Here is a 22,284-nt window from a genome sequence, read left to right on the forward strand (position 1 = left end):
TGGGCTTGAGCTGCGATCTGTAAAGACCACGCTTTGTCAGAGGTTTTCACTGTTACATTAGGTTGTTTGCGTGGCAGTATATTTTTTTAAGAGAGAGAGAGGGGGGGGATGCATCGTATTATAAGGAAATGAAAGCAGGGTTGGAAATAAAAATGTGCTTCTTGGAACGATAAGGGGGCCCATTTATTTTTCGTAGATGCAGGGTAGGATTCACTGCAAGATGAAGCCCAGTGTGGAAAGAACAGAATCCGTTGTTTTGTATCTATCTAGTTTTTAAACTTTGCACATGCTGTGAAGACAACAGCCTGTAAGACCATGGTTTTCAAAAGGTGTTTCAGAAGACTCTGGGGTTCCACAAAGTCCATCATGTGTTTCTTCAAGTGTACTATGTGTTCCTCACATGATCAGTAGGATGATCTTCCCTCTGGAAGAACATTGGGGGCTAGCAAGTACTCTTCTATTACTGAGCATCTCATTGAGGAATATAGGGTGGACTTTGTGGAACCCCTGAGTCCTCTGAAACACCTGCTGCATGCAAAAAAAAAACCACCCCAAAGTAGACCCATGGGAGAGGATTGGATGCACAGTAGTATCAGTCTTGGGGCATTGGGGAAACTTGAAGGAGCCTATAGTATAGGTCCTCACCAATTTTTCAATATCGGGCAGAGAGGGTCAAGTGTGTTAAAGCAGGTTTGTGTCCAGTTAAACACAGGCAGGTCCAGAAGAGCACGGTCACAGCAAGGTAAGGAACTGTCAGGACCCTGGACAGCGTACTGCAGGGAGTGTTTCCTCACAGGAAGAACTGTAGTTCCAGCAAGCAACTACAGGCGACTAAGGCCTTAAGAAGGATGGCAGGCCCCAAACTTTCAAAAGCTCTCCTCCTGCTAGCTCTAGCCCTTAAAGGGCCAAGGTTCTTTCTGTAGCCTCATGCTTCTGAGTGACCAATGGACAGGAAAAAGCTGTGGGAGAGTCATCCAGAGAGTCTGAGGTTGAAGGGAGGGCTACATTCTTGGGTCTGGAAGATATATAATAGGGTGTCAAGGGTTCTCCCTGAAGACGGGCAACCAGTGGCTTATCAGACTCTGAGTTCTTGTTGTGGTGGTGCTGAGCATGTGGATATGACATCAACAGACATTGCTAGTGCTCTTCAAGGTTTGGGTGTGTACCCTTTGCAACATAGGTCCACTGCACTTTCTCTGAGCCACTAACCCATGAGCAGTGGATTGGTCTTGCATGACTGTGAGGTCACTGAAATGATCCAACTGCATGGCAGAGAAATGCTGATTGTATGTGAAATGCTCATTTGATTGGCTCTCAGCCACCAAGCTGAGTCATTTCAATGTGTTTCCAGCTGCATACAAGCTACTCATGGCTAAGCAGTTCCCTTGTAGTTGACAAAATGTCTACTGATTACACCATACTGGGTACAAGTTGATGTACTTTGTTCAAGTTGATGTACAAAGAGTAACCTGTAAGTTAAAAACTTTGAAAGCATCCTCTAATCTCCAGGGAAAACTGGGACAACATCTATAGCTATATATGCATTCAAGGCTCCTTTTGGGTTCCCACCTCTTGTTTGCGTTGATGAGTTGCGGGGTGTGTGTGTGTGTTATTATATCCAAGTATCTTAAACTATTGTTAGATCCAAGTATCTGGCTATTTAAAGTATAATTATTTTTAAATTGTGTGTTCCTTCGTTTCAGGTTTGGGTAGCAAACGTATCTACCTGAATGGTGGAGACCCTTCTAATGTGAGCAGACTTCTAGAGTGCTTCAAAAAGGATGCAAGAAGCGTTAAGCTGAGGGCTGGAGCAAATCAACTGGAAGACGTTACTGACACGCTGAAATGTTTTCTGTCCGAAATAGACGATGCACTTCTTATGAAAGAACTTTATCCGTTTTGGATCTCTGCCTTAGGTAAAGCCCAGCATAATTGTTATGAAGCCTGAGAGGCATTGCTTGTGCGGCTATGAATGTATGTATAAAATAAGCTAGTTCCTAGCATTTTGGCACACTCCAGCTATGAAGATGAAGGCATGGGATTATGTAGGTAGCCCCACCCCCTTCTGTTCCCCCAAATGCACTCTTTTACATCTGCCTATATAAGCAAATGGCTATAAAGTAAAACATGGCACTGGGGATATTTGACCGTTTGGGTTCCATCCTCATTGATAGAGTGGCTACAGGGATGTGTGAAAGATGAGGTCCCTGCAGTCTACAGCCCCACCCACTATCTACACTCAAATTGTCATTAGGGTGGCATTTTGCTAGTTGTTTAAAAGTGTTAGAGTTAGGGTTATCCACCATTAATTATCTGCATGCCTCCTTACTTTGGACCTCATGTTATCCCATCTTCCTCCTTTTCACTTATCTAGCAAGAGAGAGATTGAGCTCTTTCCCTTCCACACATGCAAGATGTTCCTCTCTCTGTCTACCACTGAAATTGGGGAACAGCCTTCCCAGGGAAGCCCACCTGGTTACTTTTTTTTAAACTTAACTTTAAACATGCCTAAAGAACCTTCTTGTTTTCTCAGACTGTTTTATTATAATGTTGCTGTAGTTATATCCTAGCAAAGAAGATAAGGATATAAATATAAAATAGATATGTGTGTTTGTTTCATTGGGCAATTTCATAGAAAGTTAATAAAATCTAAATAATCACCCTGTTTGTCCTGAGAGTGGATCCTTGACGTTGCCCAACACTTTCTATTGATTGCCCACAGCAAGGAGATGTTCTGTCATTGGTTAGCCTGCTGTCTCCAAGTAGAGCTGTGCTTCTCAAAATCCACCACCCTATTTGTACATAGAGAAATTGGGGCAACCATTTCTCTGAATTTCTCTAGTGAGAGAAGAAATTCTTCCACCATTTCTTAGATGCAGGATTCATCATTAGCAGTGGCACCATTAACAGCTTGTTTCTTTTCCCATAAGTTCTGTTGTTGTTTGTGATGTAAGAGGCATCAACTACATTGGCTGCTTGGCAGCCATTTGCATTCTCTCCAATGCCTTGAACCTAGCATCGTTTTGGGGCATTGTGGGGGCATTGTCATAATGCCAAAATGGTGGAGTATATTTGTAGGAAATTCTGCCAAGTGGCCTTCTTTTTCTAAGAGGGTGAGAGAGAGAGAAATCTGCAACATTTTCAGCAACGTATCTGCAAATTACTCATTTTCTCATTGTAGAATCTCTGATATGTTTATCTAGAAGATCAAGGGTTTAGCAGAAGAAGGGCTCCACAAATTTTGGCAGGCCTTAGTAGCCAAAATATATGCACACTCTGGCCCTCCCTGGCTGGGGAAGCATGAGATCTGAGGCTATTTGAACAAGCCTCTTTGCCTGCTCCAGGTTGGGTGGAGGTTCTCTCTGTTGCAATGACATGGAAAACAGTGAGGTGTCTTGCTGTTTTCTGAGTTGCTCCAAGGTTAGGGAGTTCCTTTGTCCTGCCTCCTAGTCTGAAGGAAGCTGGAACTGTCCCTGAGATTTTGTTGAGGTTGACAAAGCAGCAAGGTGTATCTATGACATCTGTGAAGTCAATACAAGGTCAGAGAGAGTCGCTGCAACTCTCCAAGCACCAAGGAGAATGTCGCTTTCACCAGCTGAAGCATGGTTGAAACTTCATTTGTGGATCCAAGGCTGTGCACACATAATAATAATAATAATAATAATAATAATAATAATAATAATATATTTCTTACCCGCCTCTCTGCTTGGATCGAGGTGGGGAACAACAGTGAATATAAAACACATTAAAAACTGATTAAAAGCATAGCATACATGATTAAAACATCCTTAAAATGTTCTAAAATTTCACTGGATAGGCCTGCCGGAATAGATCAGTCTTTATTGCTTTTTTAAATTCTAAAAGACTGTCAAGTTGACAAATCTCCTCCGGCAGGCCATTCCACAGTCTGGGAACAGCAGAAGAGAAGATCCTCTGGGTAATACCCATCAGCCTAGTTTTGGTTGACTGAAGTAGATTCTTCCCAGAGGACCTGAGTGTGCAGGGCGGATTGTACGGGAGAAGGCGATCCTGCAGGTAGCCTGGACCCATACCATGTAGGGCTTTAAAGGTAATAACCAACACTTTGTACTTCGCCCGGAAACTAATTGGCAGCCAGTGAAGAGATTTTAAAACTGGTGTAATGTGGTCACCCCTAGGTGTACCAGTGACCAGCCTGGCTGCCATATTTTGGACTAATTGAAGTTTCTGGAATAGGCACAAAGGTAGCTCCATGTACAGTGCATTGCACAAGTCGAGCCTCAAAGTTACCAGATTGTGCCCTACCGTCTTTAGGTCTTCCAACTCTTGAAACAGAATTACAAAGCTGAGGAGGTTGCTGGAGGTAGGGCACGAAATAAAATATTACGCAGCCGCAGAGGCAAAAAACAAACACACAGCCCTTATAAAACTGTGAGACAGCCCATCTTGGTTGTTAATGCAGTAGTTCAAGGGGATGAATTCTAAAAATCAATACTGTGACCTCTTGGTAACCTGCAACAAGAGCTTCAGTTTTTCATTCCACCTGTTTGTCTTGTCCGTTTGTATTTTAATCGGCTCTGCTCATTAAGCGCATCCATGAGCGAACAGAGGAATCTGGCTTAATAGGTAGTTATCCTGGGCCTCACGGCCGGCGTTACTTGAATACGGAAGTTGCAAGACTGATCCTCATTGTATCCAGGATTTCCCCCCCACCCCTGGTTCAGATGCAGTCCACAAGTCTACATCAAAAGGGAATCATCCATATTGTGTCCGTGAAGGGGAGGCTGATTGGTTGAATAGTGGTTTTAAATGACTAGCTGCTGCTGAGATGGCAGATCAATATTCTTCTCTTTGGGGACTGCATTGTAGTTAATGTTGGGTAATTTAATTTTTTCCACCTTCCCCATCAGATACGCTGGATGAGAAAGATAGAGTGAGGAAGTACGGCACTTTTATCCGGACCCTTCCATCAGTCAATAGGGCAACTTTGGCAGCTTTAATGGAACACCTTTACAGGTCAGTGTGTCAGTCAATCAACTACAACAAGGCATTCTATCAGAGAGTGATTTGTAAGTGTTTTGTTTTCACTCTATCACAGCTTTTGGTGATAGTGAATGTCAAATACGTTATTACCGTTGCATAGATCTTATATATATAGGTTACATACAGAAACTTGATAATGTTCAAAAAGTGTCTCACGCATTACCTTGGCAATTCTTGAAATGTTGTTGTTGTTTTGCTTATCCTGTTTTGCAGGATGCAAATCCTTTCAAGGTGGGTTACAAATAATATCCAAACACATTGATAAAGAGTTTCAAGACACAACACGTCACCAGGATCTTTCCCACAAAGCAATTGGTGCTTGATGGCCCTGTGGGTGGGAGGAGGAAGTTATTACGGTTGTTGTTGTGATGATGATGATTTCATTTATAATAATCCCATAATCCCACTATTACTGATTCAGGGGTGAGGTAGATAAAATAATGGCTTGCCTGAGGCCATCTGGGGAATTTATGGTTGGGGAAAGATTTGACCTGGGGACTTTCTGGCTCCCACCTCCGAGGCACTACGTTGTGTCATCACTAGCCAGGGCAATGAGAATCAAAAATACTGATGATGACTTCCAGATGCTATTCGTTTCACTAGGTGATAGATGTTGTCATGGGTGTGCTTATTCTGCACTTGAAAATAATAATCTGTGCCAAGAAAACCAAAATCAGTGCCAAGGAAAGCTATCTCCTATAAAATAATTTGCATATTGGGGTAAGGGTTGCATAATTTGTTTGATCATGAGGATAGGGAAACATGCCCAAACATGCTGAAGAATATCTTCACAGCCAGAAGGGCTAGAAACTTGCTGAAATTCTTAAGAAGCTGTGTTCTGTGGTCAATATTGCATTCTGTGCTTGCATGGAATTATGGAGTGTTCATCGCCCTAGATATTGTCATTACGTGCTGTGTGTTTAAGGTGTTACTTTATTTAGATTTATCCCCTAGCCTTGAAATAAGTTATCCGGAGGCTTACAATAAGATATTTTAAACACCGTAAAATAACAAACATACTAAAATGAGCTAAAAACAACAACTGTATATTAGCATCATCCAAATAAAACAGCTCTTAAGTTGTGAATGTATGCTTGAAAGCATGCGTGCAATACCTGATTAAATCTCACAAGCTGGGAAGGGGTATTGATGAGGAAGATTTCCAGTGTTGGGAGCTTCACGTCCAGAGTACATCACTGTTTACCAGATGTTGTTGAGGGGGAATTTACATCCTGCATCTTGCTCTGCTTGTGATCTTCCTTGGTCCGTTGGCTGACCACTTCTTGGAACACTCCTGTCTGCTCACCTGATTTGACCCTTGTTCTGATCTAGCATATGCAGTTCTTATGCTGGGGGAGTACGTCACCATACTCTTAACAGAGATAAGCAGAACAGTCTGTTCGTGTTCAAAGCAGGCAACATGAGAATCCCAAGTTAATGAACTAGGAAAAAAAGCGAGAAGCATAATTTCATTATAATGGAAGCCGTCTTTCCAGTCGAGCTGTCCTGTTGGAAAGGCAGGCTATGCCCCAGCAGTCCGTATGTGTGCAGACCAATGCCCACTAAAGCATTCTAAATCTATTTATTAACTTTAAACAGGGTACAAAAGTGTTCAGAAATCAATCACATGGATCCTCACAATCTCGCAATGGCATTTGCATCATGCTTGTTTCAAACGAAAGGGCAAACCAGCGAAGAAGTCGATGTAATTGAAGACCTAATTATAAATTATGTGCATCTCTTTGATGTAAGTACCCAGCATGTTTATCTGATTTCTCCAGTAATATAATTTGGCAAATGGATGAAAATGTAAACATTATTACCATGCAACGTTTTGTCTCTGGTCATTGGTGCTTTCAGCAGACCCGTTCGGGTCTCTTGTTTCGCAGCCTGAAGGATTGTGACTTTAGAAGCTAGATTAGCTGTTCCCTACCTCCAGATGTCTTGGTTGACAATTCCCATCAGCCCCAGCTAGCAGGTCCAATGATTAAGGATGATAAGAGTTGTAGTCTAAAATGTCTGAAGGGTACCAGGTTGGAAAAGGCTGACTGGAAAAAGCTAAAACTCTGCTATGGTTTGCTGGGAATTGTTTTCCATGCACCCAAGATCATGCCTTTAGAAAATCCCATGGTGGTAATATTAAGAGCATGGTTACCCGTATCCAAATATTTATTACGGGTTGTATCCAGTGTTGTGTCTTCTTAGCACAGATCCATTGAAATGAATGGGACTTAAGTTCAACTAACATTGGATGCAACCCTATGGCTGTTGACATAGCTGCTATCAGCCATCAGTGTACATGGCAGTTTCAAAGTTTCGTAAGGGGAAAAGACAGGTCCTTGCCCACAAGGACTTTACAAACTAAAATCAGCAGCTGTGGAAAAATGAAGGGAAGAGAAGCAGAGACAGAGGGCATGAAGTGAAAAATCTATGGCTTACTAAACCCGAGGGGATGAGGATTATGAGGTTGATTTTTGGACATCTTGCATTGATGACAATGCAGTTCTCCCTTTATGAGAAATGCAGTTCTATATATACCATAATAGAAAATGATTAATTCCCATACTAAATCCTTAGTGTGAACACCGTTTTCCATTTTTTAATAATAATAATAACAATAACCATTTCAGCCTGCTAGAGGCCCTCAAGTTGCCTCACTGCAAAATGAATGTAATGAAAATCTATTATTGCTTATAAAATTTGTTAATCCTCTTTCTGCTTGCGAGGCACCCAAAGTGATGTACAAGTCACTGAGACCATAAAACAACAATAAAAATGTCAACAGCAGCAATAAAAGTGTGCAAAAAAAGCAACAGCTAAAATACCTGCATGTCGATTTAAAATGCCTGGGCGAATAACCAAATTTTGCTCTGCATCTTAATTCCATCTGTGAGGTGACCTGGTGGGCCATATTAATGCTGCGAGATAAACATTAGAATGTAAAATCACAATAAAACAGGCTGCAATTAAAATCAAATGCATGCTCCACCAGGACGCTGGTACCATGCTTTGGCACAGTTTCCATTTATTTTGATGGGATGTGTTCAGCAGAATTTCCTGATGGATTGTGCCCAAAGCTTGTAAAAGCAGTAAGAATTGAAGGGGAAGTCTCATAGTTTTAAAAGTAAGAGCTGGTTTCCTTTGCATGTGTAGACCAGGCTGCCATCTTACTCAACTATAGAGTCGGTGCGCGACCATTGCTTTCTGTGAATGGTGTAAGTGGTCAGAAAGAAGTTTGTAGAATTGTAAAATCATTTCTCTATGAACAGGTACATGAAGATCAAGTGAAGCAAATGGATATCGAGAATAGCTTTATTACCAAGTGGAAGGACACTCAAGTAAGTAAAGGTGAATCCATCCTTCCTTCCTTTGAGGGCAGGGCAGAGGCAGAGCACCTACGTTGCATGCGGAACGTCCCAGGTTCAATTCCCAGCGTCTTCAAATAGCGCTAAGAAAAAATCTTGCCTGAAGCCCTGGAGAGCTGCTTCCAGTCGGTGCTGACAATACTGTGCTAGATGGACTAATGGTCTGACTCAGTATAAGATAGCTTCTTGTGTTCTGTCCCCTGAGTGCTGGCATGCCTAAACTGTAAAGAAACTTTAAGGGAGCCAAGAGCCTTGTTGTACGATCACCAGCTTGATAGTAAACCAATAAAAATAACCAGAAGTAATTGAAACTTGAATAGTCTCAGCATCAGCTATCCAAAGAGGTACCTTGATAGGTTTGAGGTTGATATAAATCAGCATTCAGGGTAATGACAAGCGTACTTCTTCTCTAGGTCTGCAGTCTAAATCAAATTGCCAGAGGTTTCTTGCTTTCTCCCTGGGGCTGGCCAACGAAGGAGTGTCTTCTTCTGCATGCTCTTTAGGCTGACCCAGGGACTTTAGGCTGGAGAGGCGACACTTGACATCCAGTTTCAGAGATAGTTTTATGATGTTTTAGCTTGAGCTTGGCCTTGCCCTGTGACTGCTGGTCCCTGCTAGCTATTTGCATTCCCAGTTCTTCCATAACAATGCAATGACTTGGTTCACACATCACATTAAGCCATGATGGGTTGTTATCATGGGTAGTTGCAGCGTGGCTTAGCATGATGTCTGAACCTGGAACGTTTTCTTCTGTCATAGGTTGCTTTCACAAACAAGCCACCCTGAAAACCAATGGCTACTGGTAGGGTTGTTTATTAGAGTGGCTTGTTCTCAGGGTGGCTTGTTGTCACATCTGAACCCAACAGGGCAATTTTATTGTGTGTTGATGGGAATGGCTACAGAGCTGCCTAGAAAGAGCGGCAACCCCCCCTCTCCTTGTGATCTCATTAGTGCTGCCACCACCCTCTCTCATACCTTCTCAGTGCCAGCTGCCTTAGGATGGATTCCCCCCCACCCTCCATAGAAATCTTGATGAAGCATATCCAAATGCATTTGCTGCTAGGAATTTTTCAGCATTTTCTTCTCAGTTTTATTGCTCTGCCTTGAAATCTGTGCAATTTTTCCACTTTGTTTAATTGCTGTGCCATGAAATTTACGTATTTTTACCAAGCCACCTCACTTGTCTGCCTCGACATTTGGGTATGTTTACCCATTCAGTGCCTGCTCTGCCTTGAAAATTGCATATGTTTAGCGATCCCACTCACTACTCTATAGTCCATATGTATGTGTGACAGCTAACAACAGAGACAAGTGGAGGGAAGCCAGATGCATAAAGGGGCAGGGGGAACTGAGAGTGACTGGTGGCTGCAGGACAGAAGGAGCTTTAGAGGCAGGTGTTATTCCTTTTGTTGAATGTGAAGCAGCCTTTAAAAAACAAAAAAAGGGTATTTGCTAGCAAGGGAAGCAGGGAAGTGGAGGATGAAATTGAGAAGGCAGCCTCATGTAGAACACTTTGCAGTAATCTAACTTGGAGGTTACCAGATCATAGACAACAGAAGCCAGGCTAGCCTTGTCCAGATAAGGATGTACCTGGGCTACCAACCAAAATTGGTAGAAGGCACCCCATGCCAATGAAGCCCACCTGAGCCTCAGGTGACAGAGATGGTTCTAGGAGAACCCCCAAACTATGAACCTGCTCCTTCAGGGGGAGTTCACTGTACATTTTGCTTCTTTTAAAATCTATTTTAAAGTGTTTTATTCTGTTTTTATTTTATTTTATCCTGTACACTGCTCCGAAATTCTTGAATGGGGAGCGTTACATAATATTGTAAATAAATAAATACCGCAGATCGCTTCCTTTAAAGTGGCCACAGCTGCACTCCCCCTTCTGTCGTGGTAAAGCACTTCCCAAGAGAGGCGGAAGAATTCAGTTCACACTGCGAATCGCAGCTGTTGAAGTGGCAATTGGCACTTCAGAGGGGTTTTTGGCCCCTGTTGGCATCTGGCCTGAATGAATGCCAAAGGAACAGGGCCCTCTTTGCAGAGGCTGAAAGATTGCATGGATTGAGTCCCTTGTTTTGGCTGAGGGTGGTTGTATTTATCGGGCGGTGGTATTGATTCTGCGGAAAGGGCATGTTATGAATTTTAAAAAGAGAGAGAAACACCTAGGTTGGGCTGTACTTCCTGTTGCTTTATGCCAGCTAAACATTTCAGGTGACACTTGTAGCCTGTTTGTTGCATGAGACTGTGGCGTTACACCCCACAAGTCAGTTCCCTAATGTATGTCTAGGATTTGTAAGTCTATTGTGTTTAGAATGTTGACTGAGTGAGTGGAGATTGAATATCTTAGGAGGGGGGAGGAGGATATATAAGGGAATGACTGAGGGGATAGGGGTGGTTTTTTTTTTAAGTACTTTGGTTCGAGGAGAGAATTAGAAGATCAGGGTAAAGAGGGTTGTCTTTTGAGTGTAGTGTGCAGATAGTCAGTTGGTGTATATTAAACAATCTTGATAATAAAGAAAGTTCAAGAGTGAAGGTGTGAGAGAAAGGAAAGTGTGTATGAGAAGAGAGAAAGGATTGGATGAGAGGTTTTAACAAGGGTCTGAAAAGTTTTATTATGAAACAAAGTTTGTGAACATTGAAATAAATTTTTATTCAGTTTGTTTTACTACCACAAAAATCCCACCATTGATGGTGCTATTTAAATAATAATAATAATAATAATAATAATAATAATAATAATAATAATAGTGTCTCCTTGGCATTTATCATCTGCATGTGTATGTATATATATTATATATATATAATTTATTTATATCCCACCTTTTGCCCAATGCTGGGCCTCAGGGCGGCCTTACAAAGTTTAAAACATATATTGGGAGAAAAAAACCCCATGAACGGTTAAAATACACAACAAAATTATAAGACATTAACATAGATGGAGGGCCAGATTATTCTCCAAAGGCCTGCTAGAACAAAAAAGTTTTAGCCTGCTTCCGAAACCCATCAAGGAGGGAGCCAGCCTAGCTTCCCCGGGAAGAGAGTTCCAGAGCACTGGAGCAGCCACCGAGGAGGCCCTCTCCCATGTTCTCACCAAGCGCGCCCGTGAAGATGGTGGGACTGAAAGAAGGGCTTCTCCAGAAGATCTTAAAGCACAGGCAGGCTCATAAGGGAGAATACGGTCTTTCAAATAACCCCCGTTCTGACATTAATTGACCATCAGCACATGTAATTCACAGCGCATTATTTTATTCCTGAAATTATTCCTGTTTAACCCCTTTCTCCACATAGTTTGTAGAATGGTGGTGTTTGTCCCTCACCTCAGGCTCATAAAGTGGTGGCGCTTAGCTTGAGCAAGGAGTGTCCACGGACAGGCCTGTTGTAAAGAGCCTGTGTCGTGGCACAGAGACCATCTTCTCTCTATTAACCTTTTAGAAGCATTTTTTTAAAAAAAGTATTTAGATGTTGCCGTTCATTTTATACAATACCTCTTTATATAACGGTGAAAGGCAGTTAGCTATACAGTTATTAAGCAAGGTTTTTGGTGCGTTAGGAGCTGTAAAGCTGTCTTTTGAATTATTGAAAACGGAAAGCTTTTTAAAAATAAAACTCACTGAGCCCAAACTTTTTTTGCAACTCAAAGAAAAATCTCACGCTTCTCATGGTGCTTAAGATGACCTTGTTTTCCGTTCCAGTTGGCACTTCGTTAACCATTCTTCATTTTTTCCCTGCCCACCAAACACTTTGCCAGCTGTTTTTGTTTGCTGCTGTAATTTGCTGCACAGATTTTTTTCCCCCTCCGATGTGCGGTTGTTTACATACGCCCAGTGGAAATCAAATGTCAACTTCATTCCTTCCTCCAACCTTTTTTCAGTAATATCATCTAAAAAGCAAATTTTACTAGGAAATAAGCTTTTTCTGAGTCGTTGCCAGTATAATTAAGAAGCTTACTTCAAAGTCGCTTTGTAATGTTTTTTCCCTTCGCAAATGATTCCATTAGTTTCAATTCTCAGAGGCTGCTGTGACCTTAAAGTCCTAATTTCTCCATTATGTGGCTCTTTTAAAACATACTAATGTTGTGTATTTTAGTTACAAAATATATAGTATTTCTGCAGAAAGTTACTCGAACTATTTTCCACAACTTATTTCTTCTTTATTGCTCTACACTATATTACCAATAAATAGAGCTTTCATTGTGGACGCTTGGATTAATTTCTTGATACCACCGCAAATCTCTCCCCCACACTTTACGCACTGTAACAAAACTCTTAATGAGCAAAGCCCACATCCATAATTTTGTTACCTGTGTGGCTTGTTATCCAACTTCCATTTCTGCCTTCCCTGGGAAATCACAGCCCCTGCCAATCTGGACTGGTCCAAGTAGGCGAAGGAAATGTCCATAGCCTTTCATTCTGTTACAGAATGTGGTTTCATTTACCTACTGTTGACATTCGACCTGGTCTTACGAAGGAGACTTTAGCCCTCTTCCAGGTGTGTCAAGGCAGTTTTGAGTATGTACCTGCTAACCTCGCTCCCACATGCTGACAGAAAATTAGCGTCATTGTGAAAGAGGCCCCGGGCCTATATGGCTGTCCCCACTGGGCGTCCTGGTCAGTCAGGGTTTCTTTGGAGCCCTACATATGTACTACTCTACATCTTTCAGACCGACACTAATTGAATGTTGTCTGGTAGCTGGGACTGACTCATGGAAGGCATCCAGAATGCAGTGCTAGCTAGTGTATTCCCAGAAGCCCCTTCAGTCATTTGGCATCCTCATGAACATGGTACTGAACATCTGAAGTGAGCTTTTCCTTTGTGTTTTGGATGTTAGTCCTTTTTAGACTTCTTATATCACGGTGTCTTGGAAAGTTGAAATTTGGAAGACTCCATCTGTTGTGAAAGAACCTTAACAGTGTTGTTGCCCTCATAAGGAAGTACCTTTAACAATTTTGAGGCCCTCATGATGTTCAAGCATACACACATGCTTTCTGCTACTTCCTGTTCAGTCTGTAGTTATCAGCATTAATTTGTTCATTTATGTCTGGGAATGGACATGTTGCATTTGTGCTCCTTGCACATTGCAGTGCCCAACTCGTTGACTGTCTGGAGTTTTAATTGAACACTTAAATATTCCCTTAGCATGTAAAATGCCTTGCGACTTTCTAGGAGCTTTTAACATTTTTTTAAAAATGTGACAGACAGTATTCCGAGGTGTCAAACAATATCTCTGCACTAGGAGGTTGTCAAACTTTTCTTTAGAGGTGTTTTCCTGTAACTTGAAGAAAGCAGATGATCCACCCCAAGTTTAACTAAGATAAAGCAAAGGACTCACTTGGCCTTGTTTATACTTGTTCTTGGGGGGAAAAGGGTAGGGAATTCAATGAAAACATTAGGTGTGGGGCAGAAAACCCAAGTTAATGTAACTGAGGCCTCATTCTCACTGAGGGCTCATCTACACCAAGCAGGATATTTCACTATGAAAGCGGTGTATGAAAGGCAGGAGCCACACTACTGCTGTATAGAGATATTGAAGTGCACTGACAACTGTTGGGGCCCATGACATATACCATACACTGCTTTCATACCACTTTCATAGTGTTATATCCTGCTTGGTGTAGATGTGTCATGGGCCCCAACAGTTGTCAGTGCACTTCAGTACCATTATAAAGCAGTAGTGTGGCTCCTGCCTTTTATATACTGCTTTCATACCACTTTCATAGTGGAATATCCTGCTTGGTGTAGATGAACCCTAAAATACTAAACTTGTACTATTTGAACTACAACGGGGGGCACACTTCCTTCATAAAAATAAATAAATCATTGAACAGAGACAAGTAGCATTTCAGGAAGTGGCTCTAGCCTAGCCTTTCCCTAGCATTCTAGCTTTTACATTGAGGGGAACTTCTTCTGTGAAGAAACATCCTGTGAGCCTCCACCTGCAGTCTGTAGTGGTATAGCTGAGGCACCGGTTTTCAGTGAGAACTAGGCCTGAGGTGTGTTTGTGGGTGGTACATTTGTGTAAATGGGCAGGACAGTCCAGGAGGAATTATTATTGCCATTGGGGTTCTCACTGTTCACATTTGGGCCATGGATTTACTCAAATACAAAATCCTGGCATGTCACAAATGGCTATTATTATTATTATTATTATTATTATTATTATTATTATTATTATTATTATAAAAGATTATAGGGTTGGAAAAATTCTATTTAATTTGTTTTGTAACCGTGAAGTGGGCACCAGTGAGGTTAGAGGGTTGTTGTATGGCAGTCCCACCCGTGACGGAGGACTGCATGCAGCAGACGGAAGAAAGGAACAGTATTATCTCCTTAATGATTTATTTTTATACACTCTCTTTGACTCTAGGTTTCCCAGGCTGGAGACTTGTTAATTGAAGTTTATGTGGAAAGAAAGGAGCCAGACTGCAGCATTATAATAAGGGTTTGGATGGCATTTTTAACTCTTATTTTCTACACGCTTAAAACACTTCCAAAGAGTAGTCTGACCATAGGCATAACATTTAAGTTTAAAATTATATTTATCAAAGTGAGTTCCATTTGTAAGTGTGTTTATAACTCTGTGCTTCTTTTTAAAAAATTGCTTACATTTTACCTTCTTTTCTTTTCTTTTAATCATTATTAAACTTGGTAGAGCTTTGCTGATATCCAGCACGAAAGCACGGAAGTGTATATGTTGTATGCCTAATCCCCAGTCAATTGCTTAAAGAGTTTCATGTTTGCCAGCCTAGCAACTTTATTGGTGTGGGGAAAAAGAGACTGGGGAGTCTAAATCTAGCACCCTTTCCTCTCTCCCTCCCCTAAGCATTTGATCTGAGCCATTGCATGCACAGCCTTAACTACCACACAATGGTCTAGTCATGGGAGATTTTGTGTGCAGCTATTGCTTGTATTTGCAGTTACCACATGGCCCTGGCTGGATTGGGACACATTATCTATTCCTCATACCATTTAAACAAAAAGCGGCAGTGCAATGACAGTTTTATGGCCATATCAGTTTTGAAAGTGTAATTTTCTTTACTCCCACTGTACACAGAAATTAACAATTACCCAGTGATTGCTGTGATTACCGAACAGTACAAGGTCACTTCAATGTCCTTTCTCCTGACATCATTATTTTGAGCCAGGGGTACTTTGCTGGAAAGCCTCAATTCATTGCTCCTGATAATTGAGATTTTTGGTGCTTAGTACTAATCCCACTTTTCGATGTGGATCCTCTGCTCCGGTTTCCATGTGCAGCCGAGTGGTGAAGGAGAAGAATTTAAGCACCTGCCTTAACCAAGTACGGAGAGTGGCTTTGTGGTGATTGGTTGTGTTGTAATTTTAGACAGCATGCAATGGGTCAGCAAAAGCTGCAAAATATAAATAAATAAAGTCTGCCTCATTTTGTGACATTATTTTTCTTTCAGACTTTTACCATAGAATCATAGAATAGTAGAGTTGGAAGGGGCCTATAAGGCCATCGAGTCCAACCCCCTGCTCAATGCAGGAATCCACCCTAAAGCATCCCTGACAGATGGTTGTCCAGCTGCTTTTGAAGGCCTCTAGTGTGGGAGAGCCCACAACCTCCCTTTAGGTAACTGGTTCCATTGTCGTACTGCTCTAACAGTCAGGAAGTTTTTCCTGATATCCAGCCGGAATCTGGCTTCCGGTAACTTCAGCCCATTATTCCGTGACCTACACTCTGGGATATCATATATTTGATGCCAATATCAAATAAGTCCGTGACAGGGAAAGCGTGGGGCAAAATGCTTACAGGAGCGTCCCTCTTTAGTTTTCTAAAGTAGTATGAATCCTTCCCAATCTCTTCTTAATGATGACTTGGCTGGGTATGCGATAAATAATGAATGGATTTACAGAGTTGGATTCTTGCAATTGTCCTTACAAAAGGAGTTGGAACAGTTTTCCTCCTATGATTGAGAGCGTAAAACTCCTGCACAAATTAGAATCTTCTGGCCTCTTTGAATGATGCCTGCGGTCTTTGTGATCTTCAAAACAGGTATCTCCAATGATGGAGGCAGAGGAGTTGGCTAAGGACATATTGGGACTAAAAAACATCACACCCCACAAAGATGACGTGTGGGCTACGTTTGAAGTGATTGAAAATGGAGAACTGGGTGAGTGGCCTTCCTCTTTTGTTGCTGCATATTTCTGTGTATCTGCTCTTTGCCATTTTCTTCATGGAGAAAACTATGATAGCTTTAAAAATAATAATCCATAAAACTGTTCCAGTGAATATAAATATTAAATCTAAACAGAGCTGCTTCAGGGGCACACCATGGAGAGATTTCAGAAAAGGTCCAAGCTGGATCACATGCCTTCTCCATGCCTACTGCCATGATTGATAAGAAACCGTGGACCGTGGACCTCTTCTGCTCAGTGGCAATTTGCGGTCATTGGCATGAAGTAGCTAAAAAGCATGGAGGCCTTTCCCCCCCCCCCCTTTCTTTCTGCTAGTCTCTTTCATTTGCCTGTTTCAATCAAAACCTAAAAGCATAATAAATAAGATGCCATTCATGCAATGAGCAATTATGTGAATGGCGTTTTCAAAGTAAATAGCTGGTGTGTTTCCTTCCTATCCCGATTCAGATCAGGACCATAACAAGATGGTAGGGTGGCTTTAACCCCTTGCTCCTGATTTGGATTGGGGTTGACCCCTGCAATTTGCATTGGAAGGAAAGCTTCCATTGGTGTGCATGGGCACCTTTCTCCAAATGCTGATTGGAAACACAGCTGGAGGGAAAGGGTTAAAGCCCCCTACCCCTCCAGCCAGGGTTTTGATCCAGCTTGGGGCCCTTGTGCCTACTATTTGCTTTTAAAAACCATTCACTAACTATTTTTTAGAACAATGCCTTGTCTTGTCTAGCTCGACCCTAAAATGGCTACTCTCTCTCTATCCCTCTTGGGGTTAGAGGTGGTTTAGTGCCATCAGTGGATCCAGTGAACTGACTGTCTTTGTATCCGTCAGCAGCATGCGCCATCAGTCGACATACCCCAGGAAGAAACAGACAGGATGAGAGAGAGTAACTTAGCTTGAAAGAAAGAGAAGGGTGAGGAGGAAGGGAAACAGATAAAGGGAAAATAAAGTTTTGTTCGTGAAGGATATGGGAAACTTCCAAGTGAATTAATTAGCAGAACTGTTTGGGAGAGAAATAATAGATGGAATTTTTAGAGTACAAGATAGGTTGATGTCTTTGGTCTCTATCATACCAAGGTGATCTAATTCTCTGCCTCAGTTGTACCATACATGACTTGAATTCTCAAATATCTATCTATCTATACGTGCACACATACACACGCACACACACACACACACACACACACACACACACCATGCACCATGAAAACCACCATTTCAGGGATAAAACTACAGTAGAAGCCTTCTTTGTAACATGTCAACCATCTATGTAAAGGGGTGTGTGCGTACATTTGTATGAGGCTGCATTTCATCCTGTGATTCCTCACCTGCATTCTGAAGTGCTGCAACTCTGGTGAGATGACCTTCCAGGTGAAATTCAGTTTACTGTAGTCTACTTTTCAGAAAGTTTAATATATATATTTTTCACACACACACACACACACACACACACATCTCTTCAAATTGGAATTTGTTTAACTGGCTGAAACCAAATTCTGAGAAGACGAGTATATTAAAATCTTACATTTTCAAGAATGCAATTTCCTTCTGATATTTATTGCTGGATTGGAACAAATAGTTCTCTCACTGTTTACTGGCAAACACATAATGACCTTGGGAGCAGAATAATGGGATATGTAAGTTTGACAGCTAGATGTCTGAAATATTGGAACTGAAATATTAAAGATCAACTAAATTATTTACATATGGAGCAGCAGAAATAATTGCTAAAATTATCTGGCCTTATACAGGGAGCTTTCTATAAAAATGGGATCTGTAGTATATAATTTTTGTTGTTGTAATTTCTATATGATGGATAGTTTGCAAATGAGGTATGTTGCCAGTAAAATAACTAATGCGTTTCAATAGAATGATTTATGTACCGTGTAATCCATTATGACAGATGGTCTTCAACGTAACTATAAATAAAGCAGTAGGTGTTTGCTCTGGGAGCACACATCGTATTGGTAGATGTGCCTTGTTTTGCTGCCTTTTTCTCCTGAAGCTTTTGCTTTAAGGTGGAACTGAAGCTAAGTCATTAACTCTTATACAAAGATAATGTTCATTAGACCATAATATAACCTTTGGAGGAAAGCTGTACTAAGGGTTAAGCAAAATGATCTTGGGGATCTCCAATTTTATTTAACAAAGACATTACTTTTGCAACATTGATGCCTCCTAAGGTGGACTTTTTCCCAGTCCCATTCTGTAAAATAGCTTCCTCCAATCTGGGGACTTCCGGATGCGTTGGAGTTACAGCCCAGCACAACTCGAGCGCACCAGATTGAGGGAGGTTCCTGTAAAGCTTTAGAAGCCATGCCTGTGTTAGGATGCTGCCATCCCATAATGAGAGTTTCCCTCGCCAACTCGTTCCAATAGACACTGGTGATATGGGGTGGGACTGCTCCATGTAGTAAGAATTGGAGAATCTGTGGAAGGCTTGCAGATTTTGATGGCATCTCTGCACAAGAGTAACATGTGCTTGACTCCTAAGATGGGTTCAGTTTGAGTCGAGCCCTATTTGGTTGTTGTGACGCACAGAACTATATGGCGTGGAGCAGGAGAGTGGGGCTGGGCCCATTGATCCCATCATTGCATCCCCTGCTAGCCCTGCCCCTCACTTTTCATGCTTTGGGGTGAGTGGGGAAATCTGAAGAGGGGAGTTGGCTCAACCTCCATAGGCTCCTCATGGGATTTAGAGAACACGCAATCAGGATTCTCCATCGTGTGGAAGCCTATCAGGTAGAGCAGGCTTCCCCCCTTCCAACACATTGGGTTAATTCACCCTCAGGTCTTTGTGATGCGTGCCGGCCGCCTTTTTAATACCTATGGGTTGTTTTAGGGTTGTGGGTCGTTTAACTATGGCAACAACCCATCCTTGCTGGGTTCAGATGGTTCCACACAATTTATTTATTTATTACACTTATATACCGCTCCCATAGCCAGGACTCTCTGGGCGGTTTACAGAAATTCTAAAATTGAGGTAAAAACAAGTATACGAAATTTAAAACTCTAAAACACAGAACATACACACATAAAGCATTAAAAACCAATTAAAAACTAAAGATGTGGGTAATTAGGATGTGCCGCCATATGCCTGGGCAAAGAGGAAAGTCTTAACCTGGCGCCGAAAGGATAGCAGCGTTGGCGCCAGACGAGCCTCATCAGGGAGATCATTCCACAGTCTGGGGGCCACCACCGAAAAGGCCCTATCCCTTGTTGCCACACTCCGAGCCTCTCTCGGAGTAGGCACCCGGAGGAGGACCTTAGATGTTGAACGTAGTGACCGGGTATATTCACGTCGGGAGAGGCGTTCCGTCAGGTATTGTGGTCCCAAGCCGTGTAAGGCTTTATAGGTCAAAACCAGCACCTTGAATTGGGCTCGGAAACATACAGGCAGCCAGTGCAAGCGGACCAGAGCAGGTGTTATATGGTCAAACCTTCTGGTTTGACCATGTAACAATACTGCTTGTATGCCCCCACCGCAGCTTGCATACTTAAAATGATGGCTGGCTCACATCACCGTGGGTGGCTTGTTGTGATGTGTGAACAGGCCCATGAGAGTACTGGAGAGGGGGGCAACAGAGGCCTAAGACCCCTTCTGGATCAGACGAAAGGCCTGTAGTCCAGCATTCTGTTCCCTCAGTGGCCAACCAGATGCCCGTGGGTCAGGCCCAGTGAGACAGGATAGGGCCATGTTGTGGTACACATAATTTCCCTCTGTGTGTGTTTCATGTGATAATTTGTAAATCCACACACACAAAAAGAGCAGTCAGGGAACATGTAAAGTTTGCATTTGAGGTGTGTGCGCCCTCACACACCTCAGAGTCCCAACATACCTGCAGTCAGGATGATGTCTGGAAGAGAAGGGCACGCAGGGGAAGAAATGCTGTTATTTTCTAGGCTCCATGCTTTTTGCAACCCTTACGTTGACATTTTCTGATTTTTAAGTGCACAATTTCTGTCTCGATTACCCCATGTTCATTCAATATTATAGGTACATGATCCTCTCATATCACTAATGGTCCATCTAATCCTATAAAGAAAGGAATGATTTTACTTGGGACTGAATCATTTTTATGTACTGTATTAACCCTTTTTGTTTCAAATGTGTATGCTGCAATCTACATTGTATACGTAAGAAACTCAGATGCTAATTGTGTTTTGATAGATAGCTCCATTTGGTCAGACTATAGAATCTGACTTCTGCAATGTAGCAAGATTCACTATGAAAAATGTGGCTAACGAAAATTAAGAATGTAATATGGTCTAGATCACAAATAGTTTTTTTTCTGGATTTCTCTCTCCTCCCCCACCCACCCCAGAACGCCCTTTACATTATACTGAGAATGTTCTAGAACAAATTCTTCATTGGAGCTCTTTGCCTAACCCTAGCAGCGCATACCTTGTAATAAAGAAGTTCCTGACAGTGGATGCAATGAAACTGTGTGAAGGTATGTAGAGAATTTTAAAAATTGTTTTTAAAAAATGTAATACTCTTGTGTCATTACCACCAAAGCCCTGCATTTATCAATCCTGATTGAGCTTTCAAGTTTCAAAGGGGTTCCAGTGACATACGTGAATCATGAGACCATCAGAATGAAACTGTAATCCTACCATAATAATCTGCTAGGTGGGATCGATAAATTAACTGCAGAACACTGTAGAAGTTTGTTTTGTTTCAAATTCTGAGCAACCGCTAATCTTAATACCATACAAATATATGCAACAGTGAGGTATGTCTGAATCTTGGGAACAACCAAACATTATTTCAATAAATAAACCAGGGAAGAATCCGTCAATGCCTTACACCAGGTCAGATAGTGTGTCCATCGGGCCCAGTCTTTTGTGTTGTGACTGGCAGGGCAGCAGTCCTGTTTCCTCATTTTGTCCATAAGTGACAATGTACGTGGGGGACAGAGGCCCTTTCTACGCCTCCCAGTCTTCCGGGAGGGAGGGGGGAGGATCTCGCAATATTCTGCTTGCGAGATCCTCCCCCTGGATCCATACGCTGCATGACATCCTAGGAGGAAGGAAGGATGTCGTGCCCGCCATTTTGTAATAAATAAATAAATAATGGAGATGAGCACAATTGCGCTCCCAACAAAAATGTAAGTTTTTTTTTTTAAAAAAAAACTTGACCCCCTTCCCCTGATGGGCATGGAGTGCCCGAAGAACTCTGAGCCCCATGCTCATTTCCCACCACCTCGCATTTACTCACGAGGAGTCAAGATGAAGCAGGGACAGGTGCCCACACATCTTGCGCAGTCCCAGGATGGTCCCGGGACCGCAGAAAACCTGGGAAATTCCCATTTTCCCAGGGTTTCCTCATGGTCCTCCCTGGTTGACCCCAGGATCCCCTGTGCATCATTTGGACACACAGGGATGACCCCGGGGGGACACAACCGTGTAGAAAGGGCCAGAGTTATAGGAACGGGTGGCTTTAGGAGACCTTCTTCTAAAAGCATGAATGAGAACAGATATGTTCTAATAAAGAATGTCCTGGGCCAGATCTACACCAAGCAGGATATAACACTATGAAAGCAGTTTGAAAATGGTATGTGTCATGTGTCGGTGCACTTGAATACCATTATAAAGTAATAATGTAAATCCTGCCCTGCTTAAGGTACATGTGTGCTTAGACAGAAACACACACATACCTTATGGCAGCCTTGCCCAGCCTGGTGGCCTCCTGATGTTCCCCGGACCTCATGGCCAATGGTCTGGAACGCTGGGAGTTGT

General features: G+C 42.2%; 1 protein-coding gene across 1 annotated transcript in view; it reads left to right on the forward strand.

Annotated features, from left to right (window-relative positions):
* The window catches only part of ARAP2 (ArfGAP with RhoGAP domain, ankyrin repeat and PH domain 2), a 131,401-nt gene that overhangs the window by 90,086 nt on the left and 19,031 nt on the right, over positions 1–22,284 (forward strand). The window contains exons 21-27 of the mRNA XM_063135445.1: positions 1,704–1,916; positions 4,890–4,995; positions 6,622–6,769; positions 8,292–8,360; positions 14,755–14,829; positions 16,405–16,522; positions 20,868–20,996. Coding sequence (XP_062991515.1) covers positions 1,704–1,916; positions 4,890–4,995; positions 6,622–6,769; positions 8,292–8,360; positions 14,755–14,829; positions 16,405–16,522; positions 20,868–20,996 — 858 coding nt within the window. The remainder of the gene's footprint in view (positions 1–1,703; positions 1,917–4,889; positions 4,996–6,621; positions 6,770–8,291; positions 8,361–14,754; positions 14,830–16,404; positions 16,523–20,867; positions 20,997–22,284) is intronic.

The sequence above is a fragment of the Elgaria multicarinata genome, chromosome 10, assembly GCF_023053635.1.
Source record: "Elgaria multicarinata webbii isolate HBS135686 ecotype San Diego chromosome 10, rElgMul1.1.pri, whole genome shotgun sequence".
In the NCBI taxonomy this organism is placed as follows: domain Eukaryota; kingdom Metazoa; phylum Chordata; class Lepidosauria; order Squamata; family Anguidae; genus Elgaria; species Elgaria multicarinata.